At 39.5% G+C, this 20,948-nt stretch overlaps 1 protein-coding gene across 9 annotated transcripts in view; it reads left to right on the top strand.

The window, feature by feature from the left end:
• The window catches only part of ANK3 (ankyrin 3), a 720,826-nt gene that overhangs the window by 656,730 nt on the left and 43,148 nt on the right, over window positions 1–20,948 (top strand). For 8 of the 9 annotated variants that reach the window (XM_061161588.1, XM_061161587.1, XM_061161589.1 and 5 more), the window contains 7 exons: window positions 1,178–1,389; window positions 2,976–3,183; window positions 4,215–4,311; window positions 4,927–5,155; window positions 5,772–5,897; window positions 6,651–6,773; window positions 8,312–8,393. In XM_061161588.1, the coding sequence (XP_061017571.1) occupies window positions 1,178–1,389; window positions 2,976–3,183; window positions 4,215–4,311; window positions 4,927–5,155; window positions 5,772–5,897; window positions 6,651–6,773; window positions 8,312–8,393 (1,077 nt within the window). Of the gene's footprint in view, window positions 1–1,177; window positions 1,390–2,975; window positions 3,184–4,214; window positions 4,312–4,926; window positions 5,156–5,771; window positions 5,898–6,650; window positions 6,774–8,311; window positions 8,394–12,706; window positions 20,489–20,948 lie in introns of all 9 variants that reach the window. The other variant, XM_061161586.1, reaches the window with a different exon arrangement.

Raw genomic sequence — 20,948 nt, 5'->3', positions numbered from 1 at the left:
GATGGTTAAGGGGTGGTATCAGTAACGTGGGTTTCCCAGGTGGCACTAAGGGATAAAGAATCCACCTGCCAGTGCAGGAGATGCAAGAGACACAAGTTCAACCCCTGGGTTGGGAAAATCTCCTGAAGTAGAAAATGGCAACCCACTCCAGTATTCTTGCCTGGAAAATTCCATGGGCAGAGGAACCCGGTGGGCTACAGTCCATGGAATCACAAAGAGTCAGAGAGCTGGTTGAAACAGGGTCTGAACCAAAGGGATGACAGGAGAGTACACCATTTCCAAAACAGAACCAACTGGACTTTGATCTTTGGATATGAAGTACAAAGGAAAGTCAGTCAAAGCTAGCAGACTGGAGGACTGGGCAAGGTGTAAAACAAAGCGTCTACCAGAGTTAGGACTACAGGGCAAGAAGCAGGTTTGCAGGTGGACAGAAGGGAAGAAGATATGTCCACTTGTAGGTAAATTGAGCTTGATGGATGAAAGCCATTGATGAGTAGACAGATAGTGGTGATGATACAGATAATTTGGGTAATTTAAAAATATTTTAGGGACGTCCCTGGCATTCCAGTGATTAATAATCCACCTTCCAGTGTAGGACGTGTGGGTTCAGCCCCTGGTCAGGCAAAGATCCCACATGCTTGCAGCCAAAAGAAGAAAACATAAAACAGAAGGAATATTGTAATGAATTCAATAAAGACTTGAAAAATAGTCCACATCAAAACAAATATTTAAAAATATTTTAAATAGATTTTCAAATAAAGTTCCAGAGTCTTTCACGCATAGTGAGGTACTTACTTTCTTGTGAGGCCCTTCTATTTTATGACTCATTCTTTGGGCAGTTGAGGGCATTATTATAAATAATTACAGACTTAACGTATCTCTTCTTGAAGAGCAGAAATTTGTCCATTTGTGGCAAAAGGCCAGTTTTTGAAAATGTTTATTCCTCTTTAGTAGAAATATTTTTCTACAAATACTGCATGTGAATAGCTTTATAAAATATTTTTGCAAAGCTTAGTATTATTTTAGGGTCACTATAGTTTTCTCTATATCATAAAGCTCTGTTTTGACTACTGAATCTAAATAATTTTACCTATCAGAATTACACATCAGTTTGTCTCAAGGTATTGTGTAGATAAGCTTATTCTCATGGCTTTTTCATTCATTTTTTCTTTTTCAGAACTTGACAGCCTGGAGGAGTTAGGGAAAAAGCGCATCTGCAGGATTATCACTAAGGATTTCCCCCAGTATTTTGCAGTGGTTTCACGGATTAAGCAGGAAAGCAATCAGATTGGTCCTGAAGGTGGAATTCTGAGCAGTACCACTGTGCCCCTTGTCCAAGCTTCTTTCCCAGAGGGTGCTTTAACCAAAAGAATTCGAGTAGGCCTCCAGGTAATGTTCATAGAAAGTTTTCTCCTTGGTACACAGAGAGCGTGTGAGCATGTTCTGCTCTGAAAACTGCTGTCATGACTCAGCCTAATGATATATTGCTAACTGAAGCATTGGGCCATTGGGGGACTCATCAGTCTATTTTAAATAAGAAGTATAAAGTTAGCTAAGTGGCTTATCAAAATAGGTACATATTTTAGGGGTTTTCTGTTAGATGTATCACTTGAAACATCTTTTTTTGTTTGTATGATTAAAAAAAAAAAGATGAAAGATTTTTTTTTAATCATAGATTATTGGTCTCAGTAATGTGGAGCAACAAAGCACCAAAGAGCACAAGAAACAAACCATATTTCACTTGGTTTATAATATGCCACATCACAAAAATCAGTAATAGTGAAACTTGCAAGCTTTCAAATTTTAGTTCAAGCAAATCATAAATGCTGGGTTTTATCCAACCAGTTGGAACCTGTTTTGGTTTGGAAAGCTGGCTGAAAATCTTGGCAAGAATGGTCTTTCTTGCGTTTATTCATTTCTGTTAGAACCTAGCCAGAACCTAGCCAGAACTTTTTTTTTCTTACTGAATAAGGAAAATAACCTGAAATAACTTTGTTTTGTTACTTAATATAGTAATTAATAATTTGACTGAGAGTTCAGTAAACATTTGGAGCTAAAGAGACTACCTTATATTTCAGTAGTATGAAGTTCCTTTCAACTGTCTCCCCATATTGAATATTTTACCAAATAGCAAAGAAACAAAAAAAAGAAGAAATTAGGGTTGTTAGACTAGAATTGACATCCATTGAAATCTCGTATGCCTTTTTGTTACTTTACTCTGGAAACATCCATTTTTACATGAGTATAAGTTGCCTTTGTAGTATTTTACTAAATGCCCTGCATAGATATAAAATATACTAGATTCAGTGTCTGTTGTCCTTTGGATTAGACCGAGATGTTTCTCTGCTCTGAGATCCGATTCCCTCTCTCTTTCATGCCAGGCCTGTGTTCTGTTGGGGATATACTCGAGCTATTAGTTCCTACTACAGTGTTGTATTTGATTCATTCTTTCCTGAAACAGAAAGGATGAATAAGAGAGACTTTTTTTGCCCCATAAATTTTTAATAAGTTTTCTTTAAAATAACAAAAGTTCTGGAGGGTTATAGTCTCTTCCATTTCCAAATATCAATAAACATATTAAAATATGCTAAACTTCGCTCAGTAAAACTACCGTTAAAAAAAAAGACGGACAATACCAAGTGTATGCAAATACGCGGAACAACTAGACCACTCACACCTGCTGGTGAGAATTAGAAATGGTCCTGCAACCAGCATTTTGGAAAACAGTGTGGCGGTTCTGTTGTAATGGTGGTCATATGTGTATCTCAAATAGCAATTTGGCTTTTACTCTTAGATATATAACTACCAGAAATCCATACATATGGCCATCACAAGGCATACACAAGAATGTTAACAGCAGAAGTAAGACATTTTTTGGTGGTTGTTTTTGGTCTTTTCCTCCTCAACTAAAAAGTCAACTTTCTGATAAGAGAAAAATGTCCAACTTCATTTAAGGTCCTCTCTCTTGTCTCTAGGCCCAGCCTGTTCCAGATGAAATTGTGAAAAAGATCCTTGGAAACAAAGCAACATTTAGCCCAATTGTCACTGTGGAACCAAGAAGGAGGAAATTCCATAAGCCTATCACAATGACCATTCCAGTGCCCCCAGCCTCAGGAGAAGGTGTCTCCAATGGATACAAGGGAGATACCACACCCAATCTGCGCCTTCTCTGTAGCATTACAGGTTTGGTTAAGTTGTTGCTGTTCTTGCTCTTTTTGCCATAGCACTTGTAAGGATTCTGTACAAAGACAGAAAACCTTTAAACATCCCTACCAACATTATAAATAAAGTAGAAAAAAAAAATACATTTTACTTGTCCATCACCTCAGCTCTATTATCCCTGTAATTATTTCTTGAAGATGCTGATAGCATGACAGTTAAAATTCAGTGATACCATTTTTCCTGCTTTTAAGTTTAGTGTTAATAATAGTGCTTTTTAAAGGTGACTGAGGTATTACTGAATTTATTGGAGCATCTAGTAATCTCTCCGTGACTTAGGTTACTGACCTAGAAACACCCTGTAGGCTATAGGAAATTGGATGGACTCTGGGGAAAACAGGCTCCCACAGAGCACCAAGAGTAGGGAAGAGCCCAGTGAATACATAATTTTTTTTACCTGCTCTGTTCACAAGTGTGATCCAAGAGACTAAACATGCAGGTTTAGGTGATAGGCACCTTTTGTGATAAGCTCCCAGAATCCAGAGCTAACGCATCATCTGATTAACCTAAGATGATGTTTAACTTAAAGTCCAAGGTTAAAATAGGTTTTCTCATTTGTTTTTTTCTAAAGAATAATTTTAATGACTGGTTTCCCTTTTAGCCTGGAAAATTAAATGATTCAGGCAGTATAACTTTCTGATAGTTCTTGCCGTTGTTGTATTTTAAAAAATCATACTGTCTACCTGAAGCAACAGATCTTTGCACTTGTAGATTGTAGCTTAAAATGAAGTTGTGTGCCCTAAGTTTAAGCCATTCATTAGTATCTAGACAAACAAAAAAGTTTTTTTTTTCTAATGTAATATTATCTTACAAGAAGATCACTATAAGCTGGTAAAAGGAAAGTAGAGAGGAAAACCACCTTTAGTGCATGTCATTAATTGAAAGTGTTCAAGTTTTACAAGTTACTGGCTATACAGAAAGAACAGGATGATGATAAAAATTTTACAAGGAGCATATCTATAATAAAGTCAATATATCTGCTGCTGTTCTCTCAGGGGGCACATCACCTGCTCAGTGGGAAGACATCACAGGAACTACTCCTTTGACATTTATAAAGGATTGTGTCTCTTTTACAACCAATGTTTCAGCCAGGTATGGAAGTAAAGGCTTTCAAAAAGCACTAGGAATTGTTTTTTATTACCTTTTGGAAAGTAAAATAATGTGCTTAATACCAGTATGGTTATTCTTTAAAATGTTGATGGTAAAGTTGGGCCTAACTCCAGAAATTTTAAATTCACTTGGATGTCGTATTATCCAGCCCTCACAGGAAGCTGTAAGATGGTAAACTTGCTTCTTCCAGTAGAAATTCTTAGCAATTCGTAAAAACTAATAGGATTTCCTTTCTCTCCCATTTTCTACCATAAAATTCTTGTTCCTTCCAAGGTGAAGTAATAAATTCTTAAACAGGAGTAGAAAGGAAGGTTTATTATGGGTATGTATAAGATGGGAAGGAGAGTTTTATGGAAAAGAAAATAGAGGAAAAATTCCTTAGCATTTTCTTAGCAAAATCATAACAATAATAAACGTAGGGTTTCTTTGTTTGATAAACACAGTAAACATCTTTGCTATTTGTTTAAATGAACAAGTAATGTTTTGGTTTAGTTCCTTTATATACTCTACTTTTTTAAAATGGTAAATTTTTTTAAGATTTGGCTTTGAAATCTCATTTTTATACTTTCGTTACTGTTTTGTTTTTGTCTTCCTCAGATTTTGGCTTGCAGACTGCCATCAAGTTTTAGAAACTGTAGGGTTAGCCACACAGCTGTACAGAGAATTAATATGTGTTCCATATATGGCCAAGTTTGTTGTTTTTGCCAAAATGAATGATCCTGTAGAATCCTCTCTGCGATGTTTCTGCATGACAGATGATAAAGTGGATAAAACTTTAGAGCAGCAAGAGAATTTTGAGGAAGTTGCAAGAAGCAAAGATATTGAGGTACCTTGTTTTCAGCAAGTTCATTCTATTACATTCTCCAGATATGGAGTTTTCTTTTTTATTTTGAGGTCATAATATAGCATGTACTGTAAATTTCAAGTTCCTTGTTAATTTTAGTTTTTGTTTTAAAAGCTTGATACAGATTCACTCTTAAATAATTTTAAGTATCTTTGAGACTATTTTATTTGGTTAAAATGCACCACCAAGGAATCTAGGTCATGATCACAATTTTCCTGTGGCTACCTGAGTTATTATCATAGTCACCGTCTATACACATCACCATGACTTTCCACTTTTCAAACCAGTAATCAGATAAGTATCCAAGAGTCCAAAACAACTTTCAGACTCTATGGATAAGTGATTGATGTCAGGTACATTCTCAAATATGTTTAAAATTGGGAGAATAAGTCTATAATTCTGTCTTTTGCATGTCCATGTTACAGTTTCCAATCACAGTGAACCAATAATTATTTTTGTGGAAAATAGATGTAACTGCCCAATCAGAAGACAAATGTGACATAGAAACATATCAATCTTAATGTTATATTGACTTAAAATCTCAGAACTCTCTCAATTTAAATTAACATTAAATTATGTATTTCTTTCACTCTAAAAGGTTCTTGAAGGAAAACCTATTTATGTTGATTGTTATGGAAACCTGGCCCCACTTACCAAAGGAGGACAGCAACTTGTTTTTAATTTTTATGCTTTCAAAGAAAATAGACTGCCATTTTCCATCAAGGTAAATCACCTTTAAGAGAGATTCTGTGGATTTTTTAAAAATAATCTTAAAGATTAAAGAAGATTCTAATGATTTATTCTGTTTAAAATATCCCACCAAACTTCAATTCATAGGAATGAGATCAGATTTTTGTCCTAGTTCTATGTGAGTGTACTTCTGAGCTAGGAAAAACTGTAGAATTAGTAAAAAGAGTTTCTACCTTTTAAACAGTTAAGTGATCATTTATATTTAGACGAATGTTTGTAAGCCCAAGAAATCTAGAGCAATAACACGCATCATATCTGGAATGCTCAGTAATCAAATAATTGATGAAATCCAGACTGAGTATTCGTTTCATCTTTATTTCTGGTCGAGCCCAGGACATTCTGGAGAGACCGTCTTCCTCCTCAGAGAACCAAAAGATATAGGGCAATTGTTTTATTATTATTTGCTTCTGTTATTGTTGTTAAAACTGAGGCTTTGAAAAAAAAAATTATTGGACAGGAAGAAAATGAATACAACTCAGACTATTGGATTGTCAGGATGAGACAAGCCAATACAACATTCCTATGTTTAGACTATTGATTGGGCATTCTAAATCTTTCCAAGTTTAAATGTGACTACATTGGCTGACATGAGATTGATATCACCTTTTCCCTTTACTTTTCCTGCCTCTCAAAGGGTCCCATAAAACAAACACGCTTAACTCTTACACAGACAGAAATCCTCAGGAAAGTCTCTTTATGTAACTGTCAACTACCTTAATTCTTCTAGATTAGAGACACCAGCCAAGAGCCCTGTGGCCGTCTGTCTTTTCTGAAAGAACCAAAGACAACAAAAGGACTGCCTCAAACAGCTGTTTGCAACTTAAACATCACTCTGCCAGCACATAAAAAGGTATCTTTTAATATTGGTTTATTTTAACTTTCTTTCCCTGGTCTTGAAGAAGTAGGCCCTTGGTGTGCAATTAAGGAATGCTTTGTAACATGATTAAAGCTCTTGAAACTCAAGTTGTATTAGTCTCTTTGTGTAGATTGACTAAGTCTTGTGACTGTGGTGTCAAATTTTTATGGTTTGTATAATGGAGTCCTCTGTTTATTGCTTCTGCTTCTGCTGGTAGTTCATAGATTTTTTTTTTTTTTTTTGCTTTCAAATAATGTCACATATTAATTTGCCATGGATGTGTAGCTCTTGATATTTTTTGTTGGCTTCTTTTGGTTTACTTTGCTTTCTAAAGCAGCTTGCATTTTGTGCTCCCTATTCAGTCCTTTTCATATCCTGATATTCTTTTCCCTGCTGTCCATTATAATATTCCTTGTCTCTGCAATGCATCTTGGGACCAAAAGGAGACAGAGTCAGATCAAGATGATGAGGTAATATGAACACTTCTGCTTTTACTCTGTCAGAGATAGACTAGAAACAGAATCTGTATAAAAGAAGGTGCAGAGGGCTGAAGTGTGGGAAACGTGCTATATTTTTGCAGATCTTAGCTTAAATGAGGTAAAGGATACATTTTTTTTTTTAAAGAATAATTTACTCTTCCACATATACAGAAGAGTACTTCAGTACATTTAACAAAATTAAAATCTGGCCAATGACTTAAAAAGAGAAACTGAAGTTTTTTAGTTTAGCATTTTTAAATGTGATAGACCGGCATGTATAAATATACATTTATGTGTATTTTCACCTAGTATCTACTGTATAACTTTTAAATCAAAGATGGTGATAATATGACATTTTATATGTTTTATGTACTATAAAATATGTGCTCAATGGCTGTTGATAAATATTTGATATTCTATTAAAAGACATTTATCTTGGCCATTTTTAAGAGTATAATTGTTCAATTAAGTTTCCTAAGTTATCTCCTAATATTTCTCCAAGTTATATGATCATTGGATTTTTAAAACTCACACCTCAGTAATATTAAATAGAATCAGCAGCTTTAAGATTCAGTAACATTATTTCAATAAAGCCATTAACCTGTTTGTAATCTCCTCATCTACGTTTTATGCCTATGAACATACAGAAACAATAGCGGTAATCGGAATGATAAACTTTGTGGTCCTTTTTCCTTGAATGTACTCACAAAGAGTGAGTGTACATCTTGATGTATGTGCTTTCAATATGAACACATTTGGGAGAATTTATTGCTCAGCATCAGAAGTCTCTGTAACGCTCGTCTTTCATTTGTAGTTCCCTGTAGTCTGCTGTGTTGGTGCTCTTATATTTTGCTAAGTGATAGTTATTTGGTTAAGATATTGGGGTGGGGCTATAGAATCACAGTAGGGAACTAATATTTTCCTAAGAAAATCTGTTAAGAAGAAAAATAAGGATAAACAAGATATCGACATGCCATTGTACAAAATGTTTCAAAATGATGAAAATGTCACAAGGAACTGGAACATAATCATTCTCTCCTTTTTCTTTTCCAGACCGAGAAAACGGATAGACGACAGAGTTTTGCATCGTTAGCTTTACGTAAGCGCTACAGCTACTTGACTGAGCCTGGAATGAGTGAGTTTCCTAACACATTTACTAATCTACGTGGATTTTTATAAGAAGAGACATTTTTTCTATACAAACAGAATTTTGATATCATGTGAAAGAAAACTCAGTGGCAAAAGAACACTGCCTACAGGAAAATTTTATCATGAAATCTAAGTAATATTTTGTACATAGTTGGAGATACAAGGTACAAAAAGCCCCAGATCATAGCTTTAAAAGTTTTTTGTAAGCCATTAGCTTTTTTTTTTTTTTTTTTTCAGAATTAGAAACATCTATCACTTGACTTTGAAAACCCTGATTTCACTTTGGTTGCTAACTATGTTAGGAGATGATACTATACCAAGATTGGTTTAAGTCCATGCTAAAAAGAGAAAACATTTTCATACTTGTCGGATAGTATAAAAGATGATAAAGTAACTCTGGTCATTATTTCATTTGTCTTAATATTATGTAGGTCATTCTAGCTTAGTTCTGATTCTTTTTTTCCCAGTTGGCAGGAATTAGATTTTCCTGCCTTCCTGAGGTAGCATTTGTTTACTGATTTCTACTTCCTCCCACTCTTTCTCCCTCCCTCCCTCCCTCTGCTCTTTATTAAATATCAACTCTAAGGTTGGGCTTTACTAGACCAGTTAAACCCTTTTCTTCTCTCAGTAAATGTTTTGGTTCACTGTTAACTAGCTTGCAAGTACCAAGACATAGATTCATCCAGTCATATTCATTCTTTTTCTCCCTTTGTCTTCCCTCACCTCTCCTCCCTCTGCCTCATGGTTATCACCTCCAGTGATCACAGCCCTCGTGATAAGCCTCTCCACCAAGAGGAACTAAGAGTATGTTTGACTGATGTGGCATGGTGCCACTTTAACGATCAGAGGAGGATTTATGCAAACATTATTTTTAAATTAGTGAATCATTTCTGGCTGCTTCCCATTACTCACAGTTACTTGAGTTCAAGGAGGATTGGAAATTTACCAGTAAGAACCACAACTGTTTTTTCCCATCTTTCCTGAATTCTTGTTTCTGTGGGCCAACATAACATTAAATATGCAGCAGGAATCTACTCCACTACTTCATTCAGGTGGTCTTAGCATAATCTTCTGGAATCTATCCCCTGGAGAGCTCTTACATTCAGACACAAAACAGGGAGCATAAGAGAAAGGAAACCCAACCGCACTCATGAATGTTCTTCCAGATCTCTTTTTTCCTCTAGTATAACTATCTAAATCTTTCCAAAACCATAAGGGCTGAAATTAACTCTCATTACTATAAAGCAGGGAAGATGTGTGTGTTTAACTAGATGTATGTATAAATTTCCTGGATAGAAGTTTTCCTTTAGATACTACTTTGCCTCAAAGCTAGGGCTTTCGTGGCATGGCTGTTTGGGACTCCCAGGCCACATCCTTAAGCTCTGGACAGGCTCCAGCTACTTAAAGTCAGGTACCTCTGGACAGGCTCCTATCTGATTTTTGTGCCCTAAGGTGTTTATTTGGGGAATATATGAGTTGTAAGGTCAGGTGCATGTGCTAACATCAATTGAATTTTTCCCACTTCTGAAATGGCTGCTACTTTTCAGTTAGCTTCATGAAGGTATATGTAGTTTGTCTTCCTTGACTTTTGATAGAAGGAAGAGGGTTCTCTTCTCTGTTTTATGAGAGGGAGCATAATGGTGGACAGAAGAATGGGAAGGAGTAAAAAAGGACTAAAAGAAAAACTAGGGAAATGTTATGACCCCTAAATTGGTGTTAGAAGAGAAAGTGAACGCAACTTTTCCCATAGTTTCCTGTTCTTTCCACCTACCCAACCCACCCAACCTCTTAAAAAAAAAAAGATTCTTAAAAAAAAAAAAAAAAAGATTCTGGTGTAATTCAGTGCTTGACATCCAGAATTCCCTTTGTTATAAGTGAAGAGTGAAAGTCGCTCAGTTGTGTCCAACTCTTTGGACCCCCTGCCAGGCTCCTCTGTCCATGGAATTCTCCAGGCCAGAATACTGGAGTGGGTAGCCATTTCCTTCTCTAGGGGATCTTCCCAACCCAGGGATTGAACCCAGGTCTCCCACATTGTAGGCAGATTCTTTACCATCTGAGCCACCAGGGAAGGCCTTTGTTCTAAAGGGTATCACGAAATATGTATCATTAAAGCATAAAATATGTAACTAATCAGTAAATTGGCTGCTTTGTGCAAAGCATAAAACCATAGATGTGGTTCCGAAGACTTCTCTGCTTAGTGGAGCCAGACTTGAGTGGTAAAACAGAGATGCTCTGCCAGTTTCTGGTAGTTATAAAAATAAGTCCTTCCTTAAGACACTGAACTGAGCCCAAGTCACTGAGTTGAAGGAATCCCTAAACCTTCCATTTGCAGTGTGGTGTTCCCACAAGAATTAAACAATATAATATTGAGAATTATGACCAGGAGGGGTAATGAATGGGTGAGTTTTTCCTTAGTTCTTCCACTTCTCTTTAGAATAATATGTAAGCCTAGAAAAGGATATGTTCTGAATGTTTGAATTTAAATGTACACTAGGAATGAAAATCTTCACCCCTGTGGGAGTAGCTGCTAATCCAAGGACTGGATTGTAGCAATGGCACAAGCACAGCATGAAGAGGAGCGTAAAGATGAAGCAGAGTCTCATTTCCTCTTCGAGTTTCACTCTTATTCTGAAACAGTGCTTTCTGGGAGCAAGACTGTACTCAACTTTGACATAGAACGTAACCCTTGGCAGGCATTCCAAACCTCTGCGACCAGCTTGGTTTGTGTCTTAGAACTGTAGAAATAGAGAGGACTCGGTGTGTGCTTGCCATCCCCCAGCAAGTATGTGGATTTCATCTGTATGTTTCTTGTCCCATTGCCAGAAGATGCTGGTATTAAATCCATCTTTCCTAGTGGTAGGTCTGCCTCATGGCTTCTCCAGTGTTTGGGGTGTCCATGAGTCCCATGAATATTCTGGGAAGGCACCAGAATTGGCCCCTCTGTTATTGATTAAACATATATACAGATATATTCTGTATCCCACTGTAGATACTTAAATCTGGGGTGTTAAAAATATGACTGTGCTTTTTAAATTTCCCCCATGATACCTTTTGAGAATTGGAAGTATGGTGGATTCTGAAAAAATATCTGAGATAAACTATGTGCTTTTTGTCCATAATAAAGACAAACCAGACGTGGATACATTCTGTTGCAGAGGGATTTTTTCATATGCAGTATTAAATGTTTTCATAAAAATCTCAAAAGGTACCAAGACTTCACATCTCATGGAAAAAGTGTACTCTTCTTTCTAAATGCTCTTGTGAAAGTATTTTTAAAGTTTGCACATTGTGCATAATATGGCATAAAAACTGTATTACTTCTTTGGCTCGTTTGCCATGATATATCGCGCATGAGAAAATGTTTTCAGTTGCTTTGCTTGCTTATGGTAACCATGAACCATATTTCTGGTTTTTTTCCCCCTTTGTGTGTGTGTGTGTACACATGCATTCTAAAATCATTTCATATTATGTTTCTTTTTTTCTTCACCAAAAGGAATATACTGCATGGAAAAGATCAATGCAAACATTCCTTTTCTTTGTTTTTTTTCTTTTAAAGTTTTGACTCAGAAAATTTCTTGCTCTTATTGGCTTTTTATGGGTGTGAAGCATAACCGAATTGTGCATGGAAGATGCAAATTTAAAATCCAGTGGCTTCACAGTTTGCACATCAGTTGCCTGTCACTTAAAAGTTATTTTGGATTCTGCATGAAATAGGCTTGAGTGGTTTTCTAAAATAAGAGTTTTAGACATTTAATGTATAGCTATGCACATTGATATGGCTCTGAGTAGGTGGCATCTGTATCACTGAGAGGTTCAAGGAGAGGGAACATTAGAAATTACTGAAATGAGAGTTATATGGTTGTGCAGAACAAATATGTACCTATACAGGCAAAACAGAAAGGCTACTGATATTTCAAAACCAGCACATAAGAAAGTCAATAGGAAGTAAGCGAACAGTTTTCCATTGTGGTTATTTTTCTCATTATTAATTCTTTCCTCATGTTTTTTATTTTTCATTGTTGGCCTATTGGTTGCAATGTGCTTTTCTGTCTTTCATTTCACATTGCTCTGTGTTTTATTTACTTTTATTTTTAACCTTGGATTAGTTGAGTCTATAGAAATTTTTTTTCCCCTCTTAATTGTTCCTTTTGCCTCTTCCATTCTGAATCATGCAAACAATTGTACTTGCTTTTGTAATATTTCAAAGTTTACTGACCAATTTTTTTCTCTGGTCTCTCTGTTTCTCAACCATTTTTGTTGATTTTTGTGTTTGATTTCATTTTAAAATTTAAGAAACAGTTGAACGGAGTGCAGGAGCAACAAGATCCCTCCCCACCACTTACTCATACAAGCCATTCTTTTCTACAAGACCCTACCAGTCCTGGACCACAGCTCCGATGACAGTGCCCGGGCCGGCCAAGTCAGGCTTCACTTCCTTGTCAAGTTCTTCCTCTAATACGCCATCAGCTTCCCCATTAAAATCAATATGGTCTGTTTCGACTCCTTCGCCAATCAAATCCACATTAGGCGCATCAACTACATCTTCGGTTAAATCCATTAGTGACGTGGCATCTCCAATTAGATCCTTTCGGACAATTTCTTCACCAATAAAAACAGTGGTGTCACAGTCTCCATACAATATCCAGGTTTCCTCTGGCACTCTGGTTAGAGCTCCCACAGTCACGGAGGCCTCACCTTTAAAGGGGCTGGCATCCACTTCTACATTTTCCTCTCGAACCTCCCCAGTGACTACTGCAGGATCTCTTTTGGAGAGGTCGTCAATTACTATGACACCCCCTGCTTCCCCCAAATCAAACATTAATATGTATTCTTCGAGTCTGCCATTTAAGTCAATTATCACATCAGCAGCACCGCTAATATCTTCACCTTTAAAGTCAGTTGTGTCTCCAGCTAAATCAACAGCTGATGTCATTTCATCAGCTAAAGTTACAATGGCCTCTTCTCTTTCATCACCTGTGAAACAGATGCCTGGACATGCAGAGGTAGCATTAGTCAATGGATCTATTTCCCCTCTGAAATATCCATCATCTTCAACGTTAATTAATGGATGCAAAGCCACTGCCACATTACAGGAAAAAATTGCTACAGCTACAAACTCTGTGAGCTCTGTGGTTAATGCGGCCACTGATGCAGTTGAGAAAGTGTTCCCTTCCACTACAGCAATGCCATTTTCCCCACTCAGGTCTTATGTTTCTCCAGCACCATCAGCTTTTCAGTCTCTAAGAACTCCTTCTGCAAGTGCACTCTATACATCCCTTGGGTCATCAATATCTGCAACTACCTCATCTGTAACTTCATCAATAATAACAGTGCCAGTATACTCTGTAGTCAATGTTTTGCCAGAACCATCATTAAAGAAACTTCCAGACTCTAATTCACTTACAAAATCAGCAGCAGCCTTGCTGTCACCCATTAAAACATTGACTACGGAGACACGTCCTCAGCCCCATTTCAATCGAACTTCATCTCCAGTTAAATCATCTTTGTTCCTTGCACCGTCTGCCCTTAAGCTGTCTACACCATCTTCTCTATCTTCCAGTCAGGAGATATTAAAAGATGTGGCTGAAATGAAGGAGGATCTAATGCGGATGACTGCAATACTCCAAACGGATGTGCCTGAGGAGAAGCCATTCCAACCTGAACTCCCCAAAGAAGGGAGAATCGACGATGAAGAACCTTTCAAAATTGTCGAGAAAGTAAAGGAAGACTTAGTGAAAGTTAGTGAAATCCTTAAAAAGGATGTCTGTGTGGATAAAGGACCACTCAAATCACCAAAGAGTGACAAAGGACACTCTCCTGAAGATGACTGGATAGAATTTAGTTCAGAAGAAATAAGAGACGCAAGACAACAAGCTAGTGGGAGCCATTCTCCATCTCTGCCAGAGAGAGTGCAAGTCAAGGCAAAGGCCGCCTCTGAAAAGGATTACAACTTGACCAAAGTTATCGATTACCTAACAAATGATATTGGGAGTAGTTCTCTGACAAACTTAAAGTACAAGTTTGAGGATGCCAAGAAGGATGGTGAAGAGAGACAGAAACGAATTTTAAAACCAGCAATTGCCCTGCAGGAACACAAACTCAAAATGCCTCCAGCCTCCATGAGGCCTTCCACCTCTGAGAAAGAGTTATGTAAGATGGCTGATTCCTTTTTTGGAACAGATACTATTTTGGAGTCTCCAGATGACTTTTCTCAACATGACCAAGATAAAAGTCCCTTGTCTGACAGTGGCTTTGAAACAAGAAGTGAAAAAACACCTTCAGCCCCACAAAGTGCTGAAAGCACTGGCCCCAAACCACTCTTCCACGAGGTCCCCATCCCTCCAGTCATTACAGAAACAAGAACTGAAGTGGTTCATGTTATCAGGAGCTATGAGCCCTCAGCTGGAGATGCTCCCCCGTCCCAACCAGAGGAGCCCGTGTCACCCAAACCTTCACCTACTTTTATGGAACTGGAACCAAAGCCCACCACTTCTAACATTAAAGAAAAAGTCAAAGCGTTTCAGATGAAAGCCAGTAGTGAAGATGATGACCACAGTTGCGTTCTGGGCAAAGGCATGCGTGTTAAGGAAGAGACTCACATCACCACAACCACCAGAATGGTTTATCATTCTCCACCAGGCAGTGAAGGTACCTCTGAGAGAATTGAAGAAACCATGTCAGTCCACGACATCATGAAAGCCTTTCAGTCCGGTCGGGACCCTTCCAAAGAACTGGCAGGTCTGTTTGAACATAAGTCGGCAGTATCTCCAGACGTTCACAAGTCTGCCGCTGAAACCTCAGCCCAGCACACAGAGAAGGACAACCAAATGAAACCCAAACTGGAGCGTATAATAGAAGTCCACATCGAAAAAGGTAACCAGGCTGAGCCCACTGAAGTCATTATTAGAGAAACCAAAAAGCATCCAGAAAAGGAAATGTATGTATATCAGAAAGACTTATCCCGGGGAGATATTAACCTAAAAGATTTTCTGCCAGAAAAACACGATGCTTTTCCTTGTTCAGAGGAACAGGGTCAGCAAGAAGAAGAAGAACTCACTGCTGAAGAGTCATTGCCTTCTTATCTGGAGTCTTCCAGAGTAAACACTCCTGTGTCCCAAGAAGAAGATAGTCGCCCTAGTTCTGCTCAACTCATATCCGATGACTCTTATAAAACACTGAAGCTTTTGAGTCAACACTCAATAGAATACCATGACGATGAGTTGTCAGAACTAAGAGGGGAGTCTTACAGGTTTGCTGAGAAAATGCTTCTGTCAGAAAAGCTAGATGTGTCTCATTCTGATACTGAGGAATCGGTTACAGACCATGCAGGACCCCCTAGCTCAGAGTCTGATAAGCGGGCCAGAGAAAAAGTAGTCACTGCCCCCAAAAAAGAAATTCTCTCCAAAATCTATAAAGATGTGTCTGAAAATGGTGTAGGTAAAGTGTCTAAAGATGAGCATTTTGATAAAGTGACAGTGTTGCACTATTCTGGCGATGTTAGTAGTCCAAAACATGCCATGTGGATGCGCTTTACTGAGGACAGATTAGATAGAGGTAGAGAGAAGTTGATATACGAAGACAGGGTGGACAGGACTGTGAAGGAAGCTGAAGAGAAACTGACTGAAGTGTCACAGTTTTTTCGTGACAAAACTGAAAAGCTCAATGATGAACTGCAGTCCCCAGAGAAAAAGCAACGCCCTAGAAATGGCAAAGAATACTCATCCCAAAGCTCTACCAGTAGCAGCCCTGAAAAAGCACTGCTGACAGAACTGCTGGCCTCCAGTGATGAGTGGGTCAAGGTGAGGCAACATGGCCGTGATGGACAAAGCATCCCCAGAGCTGATGAGAGGAATGCAGCCAGTCTGCCCAGCGGCCCAGAGGTGGTTCCTTCCCAACAGACTGAGGACAGCAAGTCCACAGAGGAGGCCAAAGGAAGTAGTTCTCAGAGCAAAGAACCAGAAGGGCCCCAAACTGGGTTTCAGCTCAAGCAATCTAAACTCAGTTCCATTAGGTTAAAATTTGAACAGGGTGCTCAGGCCAAAAGTAAGGACGTTTCTCAAGAAGACAGAAAGCCAGATGGCCAATCCAGAATCCCAGTTAAAAAAATCCAGGAAAGCAAGCTACCTGTCTACCAGGTGTTTGCTCGAGAAAAACAGCAGAAGGCCACAGACCCCTCAGATGAAAGTATCTCTGTGCAAAAAGATCTTACAGTATTAAAAGCTAAAGATGAGCATGCTGAGAGCAATGAGATGGTTGTAAATGATTTTGGTTCTGATGATGTGAAAAAACAGAGGACTGAAATGTCAAGTAAAGCGATGCCTGACTATTTTTCTGAGCAACAGGCTAAAGACTTGTCTTGTCGCATAACCACAGACTTAGCAACAAAGGGACCATGGGACAAAAAGGTCTTTAGAACGTGGGAAAGTTCTGGAGCTGCTAATAATAAGTCACAGAAAGAGAAACTTTCACATGTACTTGTTCATGATGTAAGAGAAAATCATGTTGGTCACCCTGAGAGTAAAATTGTTGACCAGAGGGATGAGTTTTTGTCTGTGACTGAGAGAGAACACAAATTGTTAACTAATGGCTCTCTCTCAGAAATTAAGGAAATGACTGTAAAATCTCCCTCCAAAAAGGTCTTATATAGGGAATATGTTGTTAAAGATGGGGAGCATCCGGGTGGCTCTCTTGACCAGCCTTCCAGGAGAAGTGAGAACTCGGCGGTGTCGCACATCCCGGTCAGGGTTGCAGAGGAAAGGAGGACACCAGCTCCAGATATTTCCGATGGTTTTTGTGAGCAGTCGACACTTCCAAAACATGAACTGTCGCCAAAGTTATCCCAGTCAAGTATGACTAAAGAGACAGTTGAGACACAGCACTTTAATTCTATAGAAGAGGAAAAAGTAACCTATTCAGAAATCAGCAAAGTTTCAAAACACCAGAGTTATGTAGGCTTATGCCCACCTCTCGATGAAACAGAGCTCTCCCCGACCAAGTCTCCAGATTCTCTAGAGTTTAGCCCAGGAAAGGAATCGCCCTCTAGTGATGTATTCGACCACAGTCCCATTGATGGATTGGAAAAAGTTGTACCACTAGCCCAAACGGAGGGAGGGAAAGAAATAAAAACTTTACCTGTTTATGTCAGTTTTGTGCAGGTGGGAAAGCAGTATGAGAAGGAGATACAACAAGGAGGTGTAAAAAAAATCATAAGTCAGGAATGTAAGACAGTACAAGAGACCAGGGGAACCTTTTACACAACTAGACAGCAGAAGCAACCTCCTTCTCCTCAAGGTAGTCCAGAAGATGATACTCTAGAGCAAGTTTCCTTTCTGGACAGCTCTGGGAAGAGCCCTTTAACCCCAGAGACGCCCAGTTCAGAGGAAGTGAGTTACGAATTTACGTCTAAGACACCAGACTCGCTTATAGCTTTTATACCAGGCAAACCCAGCCCAATTCCTGAGGTTTCGGAGGAATCTGAGGAGGAGGAGCAGGCCAAATCGGCCTCCTTAAAGCAGCCTGCGGTGGAGGAGATGGCTGCAGTCGAGCATGAAATGCCTAACAACGTGAGCAAGGACTCTAACCAGAGACCCAAAACTAACAGAGTTGCCTACATTGAATTTCCCCCTCCTCCACCGCTGGATGCAGACCAGATGGAGTCGGATAAGAAACATCCTTATCTTCCTGAAAGGGAGATTGACATGATTGAAGTCAGTTTGCAAGACGAGCATGACAAGTACCAGCTGGCCGAACCGGTCATCAGGGTGCAGCCACCCTCCCCAGTTCCTCCCGGGGCGGACATCAGTGACTCCAGTGATGACGAATCCCTTTATCAACCAGTGCCAGTCAAAAAATATACCTTCAAGTTAAAGGAGGCCGACGATGAACAAAAAGAAGTGACAAAATCCAAAGCCTCTGCTGAAAAGCCTTCCACCCAGAAAGAATTAGAAATAAATGGATCTGGAAAAGATACTGAATTCGGCCTTGGCCTTGATTCACCTCAGAATGAAGCTGCCCAGAACGGGAACAATGACCAGTCCATCACAGAGTGTTCCATTGCCACCACGGCAGAGTTCTCTCATGATACAGATGCCACAGAGATCGACTCTCTGGATGGCTATGACCTGCAAGATGAAGATGATGGCTTGACTGAGAGTGATTCTAAACTCCCCAGTCAGACCCTGGAGCTGAAGAAAGATATCTGGAACACGGAAGGCATTCTGAAGCCAGCTGATCGCTCCTTTAGCCAAAGCAAACTCGAAGTTATTGAGGAGGAGGAGGGAAGGTTGGGATCAGATGAAGATAAGCCACCTCCTAAAAGTTCTCCATCTGAAAAGACTCCTGATAAGACTGATCAAAAGTCAGGGGCCCAGTTTTTCACACTAGAAGGAAGACATCCTGACAGATCAGTGTTTCCTGATACTTACTTCAGTTACAAAGTAGATGAAGAATTTGCCACTCCTTTTAAAACGGTAGCTACCAAAGGTCTAGATTTTGACCCCTGGTCTAGTAACCGAGGAGATGATGACGTGTATGACAGTAAATCACGGGAAGATGAAAATAAGCCATTTGGTCTGGCTGTGGAAGACCGCTCTCCAGCAACCACCCCCGATACAACACCAGCCCGCACGCCAACTGATGAAAGTACCCCAACTAGTGAGCCTAACCCCTTCCCATTTCATGAAGGAAAAATGTTTGAGATGACTCGCAGTGGTGCAATTGACATGAGCAAGAGGGATTTTGTTGAAGAGAGGCTCCAATTTTTCCAGATTGGTGAGCATACTTCTGAAGGGAAGTCAGGGGACCCGGGGGAAGGGGATAAAAGTACGGTCACTGCCACACCACAGCCACAGGCAGGGGACAGCACTGTAGAAACCAATCTAGAGGGAAATGTAGAGGCACCTACAGTGGAACCCAACCCCAGCATCCCGGCCAGCGGAGAGAGTCAGGAAGGCACATCCACTAGTGGCTCTCAGGAGAAAGCAGCAGCGGCCACTAACTCCTCTAAACTTGACCCCAAGTTGCGCACGCCTATAAAAATGGGAATTTCTGCATCCACCATGACCTTGAAGAAAGAAGGCCCTGGAGAAGTGACAGATAAGACAGACGCTGTGATGACCAGTGGTCAGGGATTAGAGAATGAACCTATAACGGTGATTTCAAATACAGCCAATAGCCACATGGGCGTTAGGCCCCAAGAAAAACATGATTTTCAAAAAGATAACTTTAATAACAACAACAATTTGGATTCTTCCACTATACAGACAGATAACATTACAAGTCATGTAGTTCTGACAGAACATTCTGCACCCACTCGTACCACAGAGAAAGTTAATCCAGTGAAAAGCTCATCAGAAAAAAAGACAGGGGTACTGCAAGGACATTGTGTGAGAGAGAAACAGAAAGTTCTTGGAGAGCAGCAAAAGACAAAGGAATCAATAGGGATTAGGCGAAAATCCAAACTTCCCATAAAGGCCACTTCACCAAAAGATCTCTTCCCACCAGATCATATGCCAAACATTAATGTGAGTAAAGTGAAGCAGGTTAGTCAGTCTGAGAAAAGCAAAGGCCTTACTACTTCTTCATGTGTAGATGTGAAGTCCAGAATTCCAGTGAAAAACACACACAGGGATAACCCAGGTTCAGTTAGAAAACCATGTGCCACACAAAAGCAAGGGCAGCCAGAGAAAGGCAAGGCCAAACAGCTCCCATCCAAGTTGCCAGTAAAGGTAAGATCCACCTGTATCACCTCCACCACCACCACCACCACCAGCACCACCACAGTTAAAGTCAGGAAAAGCCAGCTTAAGGAAGTATGTAAACATTCCATTGAATATTTTAAGGGAATTAGTGGTGAGACCTTAAAGCTTGTGGACCGCCTCTCTGAAGAAGACAAAAAGATGCAGTCCGAGTTGTCCGATGAGGAAGACAGTACCTCAAGAAACACGTCGTTGTCCGAGACTTCCCGGGGTGGCCCGCCTTCGGTTACAACGAGGTCTGCTAGAGATAAGAAAACAGAGGCAGCATCTTTAAAATCAAAGAGTGAAAAGGCCGGCAGTGAGAAAAGGAGCAGTAGGAGGACTGGTGAGAATGAAGGCAGTCAGGTCTCTCGAGCACTCTTTGCTCACGTCCTGGAGAACGAGCATAGTTTGTAAACACTTTCCAACTTGTAGACCCTAGTGCATGACCTGTTGTGATTGCCTGTGGAGTGACTTAACCGTAGTTTCTCATTCTGTCATTGTCATCTGTGTGTGCTGTCTATATACCCTTCTTTCCTTCCTTTTAACCCAGCAACACGATAGACAGCTAGGGAAGCATGCTGAAGATATTGGTGTCATTCAAGATAAGCAACTTTTTTCCAATGTGCTAGTGCATATGATTCTGTCAAAGTAAAAGCACAGATGTTGAAATGCCATCGTGGTGTTTTCACCCCCACGACACTTCTGTAGCTATTGTAAAGTAGCTAGCTTGTCAGCATGTTGAATTTCATTACATCGAGCATCCATGTAGTCTTGACATTTGGCCTGATGTAGGTGAAAATCAA

The sequence above is a fragment of the Dama dama genome, chromosome 15 (assembly GCF_033118175.1).
Source record: "Dama dama isolate Ldn47 chromosome 15, ASM3311817v1, whole genome shotgun sequence".
Taxonomy (NCBI): domain Eukaryota; kingdom Metazoa; phylum Chordata; class Mammalia; order Artiodactyla; family Cervidae; genus Dama; species Dama dama.
Note: the sequence above shows the minus strand (reverse complement) of the source record. Positions and strands in the feature narration are given on the sequence as shown.